Raw genomic sequence first — 7,412 nt, 5'->3', positions numbered from 1 at the left:
TAGGGTAAATGATAAAATAAAACTATTTAATTATAATGAAGGGTGAGATTGAGAGAAAAAGACAAGGTAACGACGCGACCACACCAAATTGGTCGTTACATAAAGTGGCACATTTCGTCGTTATGTAACGAGAAATTTAACGATACAATACAATAAAATTTAAGTAACAATCAAAACAAATATTGTATTTAACGTAACAATACGATACAATACAATGGGTAACAACCATCCAAACAAGCCGTAAGTTTTTGTATATTTCTTTTTTCCTTTGTCAGAATTATTTTAATCATATTTAGACTAAAATAGATGTTCGGTAATAAAGTTAGATAGAAACGACTTTAACTTTGTTTAGAATTTATGACCTTAATAATCAATAAGAACCTTTATTTTATTGCATGGTAATGTTAGGAAAATCCTTTCCAAGTTTTCAAATTTTAACACATAAGAATCGTTAAGCAATTACTGGAATTCTAATCTTTTGTCGACTTCCTTTTGTTTAATTTTCATTCTAAATTAAATAATAGTAATAAATTTGTTGTGAATATATGAAATATACTGCATCCTACGTGAGAATATCAGTTGCGTTGATTCTAATTTTTCACACGTGGACAAAGAGTTAGGTGATTTATAAGTTTACCTTTAAAAATAAAGTTTACATTGGATTACAGAAAATACATTATAAAATTATTATTTAATAAATTTCTTAATATTTAAAACTTTTAAATTAGTAAAATTTTAACTATTAAACCTTTTCTTATTTGAACTATATAAAAACTCCTAATTACTCGAAATATTTTTACTTTTATTTCTTTTTTTAAACTAACTAATTTTTTACCACGTTCTTTTCTTCTATTATTTTTTAAATAAAAATTAATGTTTCCAATTTTGTTAGAACTTCTTAATGGTCGTGTTGATTAGAAGATGGTGATAATAAATAAATTTAACAAGATTGCTGCAAGGAGATCAAAATTAATTATCTATTCTTTTGTATATTTGGTTGATGATACTAAGGATATATACTAACTATAAGACCATGAATCGATTAAGACTTTAGTATTTTAATTTTAAATAAATTAATATTTAAATTTAAAGTTTATAGTATGAATTTTCACTCTATATTTTAAAGATCTTTTGATCTTATATAATCAAAAATTTATTTTATTCTAGAAAAAAAGTTAATTACTTCACCATATATTAAAAGCTGTAAGAAAAAAATATATATCAGAAAATACTGAATTAAAACACTTTATTTCTAAGGCAATACCTTAATTTACTATAATGCATATTTCCTTCAACCAGATGAATGACATTTTTTGGGTTAAAAAAAAGTTTGTTACATAATTTGACTTTAAGAAAAATAGAAATTAGGTAGGGAATTCATCTCATAGCTAATGGGAATTTTCTTTTGATAATCTGTCACTAATCCATAGTTAAAGTTTACTTAGAAATTAATATTTATTGTTTAGCTACATAATTTATTTGTCGTAATTTTTTTAGTTGCTCTGTCTAGAATACATATTACCTAGACAATTATTTTCATTTTAAGTTAAAACAAAAGAAGGATAAATGATAGATCGCTAAGTTATCAAAATTATCTTGATTGTTTTCATGCTTAGCTAGGTCATCTTCTATTTTGTTGACTAAATAAGATCAATATTCATCATTTTCAAGAACTTATATTTTTAAAATTTATATTATAACTCATACACATTATTTAATAATATTTATATAATTTTAAAATATATATACTTATTGATATAGGATACACGCGCATTACGCGTATCCTAAAACTAGATTTCAATATGATCAAACATTATTATTAAGAAAATTCACTTAAGAATAATAATTATTCTCTTTAATGTTAAGAATAAATAATTAAGTCCTAATTAACCAGAAAAGTCTTTGATTTTACTAATGTGTAGAAAATCCAAGTCATTCTTTTTAAAATTCATCATATAAATCGGTTATAGGTAATTGTTAAAAATACAAACATTATACAATAAGATGAAGCATTAGCGATAAAATATATTCTCAGTGAGTTGTCATTACTTATTTTTCTTTCTTTCGATATTCATTTAAACAAATGACAACTCTCTATATTTTTCTACGTACAAAGTTACTTATTGTAAAATATTATCTTAATGTATGCATTTTAAAACTTAGTATTTGATAATTTCATTTACTTGTTCTTCTTGTACATATATTTTATTGATTGATGTTAAGCATTGACGCGAAATACACGTGCAACGCACGTACACTAAAGCTAGTATACCAAACGACCCTGGGATATATATATATATATATATATATGACGAAATCATTGTTCAGCTATGAAACGACTAATAGGCCCACCGAATTTGGGCTTAGTTTTACTACAACCTGCTCATTGTCCAAGTCCTAATATAAGTTGTTTGGGCTGGACTATACTCGACCCGTTTGGGAACATTACTCATAAATTGGGAGTATATGAGTGTGAATTCATAAATATATAACACTCAAACTTAAACTGTTTGGGTTACTTGAGTAGTGCTTTATCCATTTAAAGGTTTAAATTGTTGTAACTAAAATCAATTATCAATCTAAGCAAAATGTTGTGTCACACCCTTGCTGCATTACTAATCCACATCAAACTATCAAAGCATTTAGAAAACATGAAGAAAAAGGACAAACGAATTATTCCGAGTGTAGGAGATGATTTTATATTATTATGCAATAAATTGAATAGCAATTACATTTCTAGCTAAAGAGATTTTGATCTTAAGTTGGTTTGGTGTTATGATCCACTTTTCGATTCATTTGGAGACAAGCATACTGTTAGCCCCTAATATTGAGACATGACGGATGTCAGGCAGAATCTATGTCAAGGGCTTGTACATTACCCTTTGGCATAGGTTTGTGCGGGTGTTGGCAAGCAATATGCGGAACTGAAGGTGTGTCTAAGTTAGTGCATGAACTTAGGCAAGTCAGCTAGGCAAAGTGTCTTGAATGTTGGCAAGGCAGCTTGATTGTGGGCAACGGCTATGGCAAATGAAGGCGCATGACACTTGACTAAGGCATGCGTGCGGATTAGTGGGACGATAAAGTTTGTGACAAGACATGATCATTAGCTTATGGGCGAGGCATGATCCAAAGACAAGGTAAGGCAGGAAGCAAAATGTGGGCAAAAGTTATAGAACAAGTGTACAAATCATGCGACTGAAGAAGTGTGTTGTGCATGTGCTGTGGAAGTTTAGCCATGTGCAATGTACATGTTGAAGTTGGCCAAAATGTTGAAGAGGGATTCAATTTCGTAGGAAAGAATTGAATTCAAACTATGGCTAAGTAGTTATGCTTGTTTTTAGGCTGGTCATGTGCAAGGCACATTGTATAACTACCCTGTAACTGCCCTTTTGTAAATCTGCCATAGGCAGCCCCTTTTATATGTTGTATTTTCGTGGGTCTAAGGTAAGTAGCATATGTGAGCCTTTCCAACTGAGTGTCCTTTGTATATTCTGTGAGAACTAATAAAGGTTGGGTTTTTACCCGTACTATTGTGTGTTGCTACATTTTACAATTCTCAAATAATTCTAAGTGACAAACTGTGTGCGAAAAAAGTAAGGCTGGGTGGCTGAGAATTCGGCTACTGCCGTGCAGTGTCAATTATGCTAAAATTGTCCCTGTAACAACTGGTATCAGAGCTTTGCTCGTGAATTGGGACCATGGCTTGTGGATCCACTTCAAACTTGCGCGATAATATGCAAAGGTTGGAGGCATTGATTGGTGTGACTGATGATCCTTTGGATCTGGCTGATCTAATTACTAAGATCTACCTTCTAAAGGATGGAATTGATCAATTTCATGAAGGCATTCAAAAAATATGTGAGGCCATGAATGTTCAAGTTGTGGATCTGAAGAAGGAAATCGAAACTCTGAACACTAAAATTACTGTTCTTCGAAGGGCATTGGCTGCTCCTGGCCAAGGCAGTGAAGAACATTCTAAGGTTAAGATCCCTGATCTGAAGGCATTTGGTGGAGCGCGTAGTGCTAAAGAACTGGAGAACTTTCTGTGGGATATGGAGCAATACTTTGTTGCTGCCAAAGTTACAAACGGGGAGAAAGTCACAATTACAAGCATGCACCTAACGGGAGATGCTAAATTGTGATGGAGAACTCGCATGGCTGATGACGAAAGTGCGGGCAGACCCAAGATCGATACGTGGGAGAAAGTCCGGAAAGAAATGAAGGACCAGTTCTTACCTAGCAACGTATCTTGGCTTGCTAGGGATCGCTTGAAACGTCTGCGGCAAACAGGAACAATTCGTGATTATATTAAGGAATTCACTTCCTTAATGCTAGATATTCAGAACATGTCGGAGGATGACAAATTGCATAATTTTATTTCTGGAATGCAAGCGTGGGCACAGAACGAACTTAGGAGACAGAACATAAAGGATCTCCCGAGTGCGATTGCTGCAGCGGATTCTTTGGTAGATTATTGCAGTACCCGTAGTCTTTTTGAAATTCCTTCTACTTCAAAACCTAAGAAAAAGGTGAAGAAGAAAGGGGAATGGAGGAAGGAAGTTCGAAAAGAAGTTGTGGAAAAGGGCAATGATGTTGACAGATCTGCTAGAAACAAGGGCATTGCCACCAAAAAGGGCAATGGTTGATGGACTTGCGGCGGACCTCACATTGCTAAAAACTATCCAAATCGGGAACGGGTTAATGTTTTACTTGCTATAGAAAATAATCGGGATGGAGAAGGTCAAGAAGTTGTTGCTGCCTTGGTAAATCCTTTGAAATTGCTGAATCTTATCTCGCTGGTTAATGCTACAAGCAACGAGACGAACCCTCATTCCTTGCTGATGCACATCGAAATGAAAATTGGAGAAAAGGGTGTGATAGCTATGGTAGATACTGGCGCTACTCACACCTTTATTTCTGCCAATTTGGTGTATAAGTACGGATTGAGTGTGAGCAAATGTCCCTCTTACATGAAGACAGTGAATGCCAAAGCACAAGCCATTGTAGGTATGGCTTACAACGTTCTTATGTCTGTTGGGAACTGGAAAGGGAAAGTTAACTTGATGGTGATTCCTTTGGAGGACTTTGAGGTGATCCTCAAAATTGACTTTATACGGAAAAATCGCTTTATTCCAATGCATCACTTGGACGGAGTGATGATCATGCGTGAAACGGCTCCTTAGTTTGTTAAGGTTGTTTATCCTTATGGAAAATAAGAAACTCAACAGAAGGCTTCATTAGTTTCTGCCATGATGGTCGAAAAAGGTTTGAGAGGGGGAGATGATATTTTCCTTGCTGCTATGGTTGAGGTGAAGCCTGATGTGAAGGTTGAAGTGATGGACTGCGTCGCTCAAATATTGAGTGACTTTGTTGATGTGATGCCGCCAGAACTACCTAAAAATTTGCCACCACAGAGGTCTATTGATCAGAAGATAGAGTTGATGTCGGGTTCAATGCCTCCTGCTCAACCTCCTTATCGTATGGCGCCAAAAGAGTTGGCTTAGTTGCGGAAACAATTAAATGATTTGCTTAATGCGGGACTGATTCAGCCATCAAAAGCTCCATTTGGTGTACCTATTTTATTTCAAAAGAAACAGGATGGGACGCTTTAGATATGTGTTGATTATCGAGCATTGAATAAGGTAACTGTAAAGAACAAATATCCGGTTCCATTGGTGTAAGACATGATGGACAGATTGAGCAAGGCTTGCAGGTTTACGAAGCTTGATTTAAGGTTTGGTTATTGGCAAGTACGGATAGCTGAAGGTGATAAGTCTAAAACTACGTGTGTTACGAGGTATGGCTCATATGAATTCCTTGTTATGCCGTTCGGGTTGACAAATGCCCCTGCTAGTTTTTGCAACTTGATAAATGATGTGATGTATGAGTACTTGGATAATTTTGTCGTTGTCTACTTAGACGATATTATTATCTATAGTCAAACCTTGGATGAACATATGTCACACTTGATTAAGGTGTTGTCTCATTTGAGGGAGTACCAGCTTTATGTGAAGATGGAAAAATGTGAGTTTGCTAGACAGGAGTTAAAGTTTCTTGGGCACTTAGTGAGCCAAAATCAGTGCGGATAGACCCGAATAAGGTGCATGTCATTATGGAATGGCAGGAGCCCAATTCAGTGAAAGAGTTGAGGTATTTCCTCGGGTTAGCTAACTATTATCAAAAATTCATTGCTGGCTATTCAAAGAAGGCTACTCCTTTTACAGATTTGTTGAAGAAGAATATTAGGTGGGCGTGGTCTGAAAAATGCAGTGGTGCGTTTGGTATGCTGAAAGAAGCTATTGCCTCAGACCCTATCTTGTGACTTCCTGATTTTGAACTGCCCTTTGAAGTTCATACTGATGCTTTCGACAAGGCTGCTGGAGGTGTGCTGGTTCAAGAAGGCCACCTAGTGGCGTTTGAAAGTAGAAAATTGAATGAAGCAGAGCAAAGTTATTTGGATCATGAGAAAGAAATGGTTGTTGTTATCCATTGCTTGCAGATTTGGTGTGTCTATTTGCTGGGAACAAAATTCGTCATGAGGACGGATAATGTGGCTAATACATTTTTCAAGACACAGAAAAGCTAAGTTCGAAGCAGGCTCGTTGGCAAGAATTCTTGGCAGAATATGATTTTATTTGGGAGCGTAAACCGGGAAAACACAACCAAGTTGCTGATGCATTGATTCAGAAAGAGGTATTTGCTGTTGTTTATTCTATTACTCGACTTTAATCTGATTTTCATGATAAGATCAAGTTGTGTGCTACTAACGATCTATTGTATATCAAGACAATGAATCATCTGAGGGAAGGGACAGTAAGGTGGTACTGGATCGAGGACGATCTTCTCTATTTCAAGGGGGGAGAATCCTTGTGCCACTTGGTGATGGGTTGCGTCGTGAACTATTAAAAGAGACGCATGATACTCTATGGGCTGGTCATCCAGGAATTGAAAGGATGATGGCTCTGTTGTCCCGATACTACTTTTGGCCCAAGATGGAACATGATATGGAAGTGTACGTGAAGAGTTACCTTGTGTGTCAGCTTGACAAAACTGAACGGAAGAAAAAGGCGAGTTTGCTGCAACCTCTGCCTATTCTAGAAAAAGCAATCTGTTTCGATGGATTTTATCAGCGGTTTCCCTAAGGTTAATGGGTTGTCTTCGATTATGGTTGTGGTTGATAGGTTTTCTAAGTATGTCGTTTTTATTGCTGTCCCAACTGAATGTCCCTCAAAGGTTGCTGCTAAGTTATTCTTCAAGAACGTGGTTAAGTATTTTAGAATGCTAGAGGATGTGATTAGTGATAGGGATGCACGGTTTACAGGCCGGTTCTGGACTTATTTGTTCAATTTGATGGGTACAAACTTGAAGTTTTCGATGACAAATCATCCCCAAACTGATGGCCAAACCAAAAG

The 7,412-nt window shown here is 35.5% G+C and overlaps 1 protein-coding gene across 1 annotated transcript; it reads left to right on the top strand.

Moving 5' to 3' along the window:
- The first annotated feature begins 4,154 nt into the window (after positions 1–4,154).
- LOC138881824 (uncharacterized) lies at positions 4,155–5,183 on the top strand. The gene is made up of 2 exons (XM_070162106.1): positions 4,155–4,641; positions 4,720–5,183. The coding sequence occupies exons 1-2, from the start codon at positions 4,155–4,157 to the stop codon at positions 5,181–5,183; spliced, it is 951 nt and encodes a 316-aa protein (XP_070018207.1).
- The last annotated feature ends 2,229 nt before the right edge of the window (positions 5,184–7,412 follow it).

This window comes from Nicotiana sylvestris, chromosome 11, assembly GCF_000393655.2.
Source record: "Nicotiana sylvestris chromosome 11, ASM39365v2, whole genome shotgun sequence".
Lineage (NCBI taxonomy): Eukaryota > Viridiplantae > Streptophyta > Magnoliopsida > Solanales > Solanaceae > Nicotiana > Nicotiana sylvestris.
This window is presented reverse-complemented; position numbering and strand designations above follow the sequence as displayed.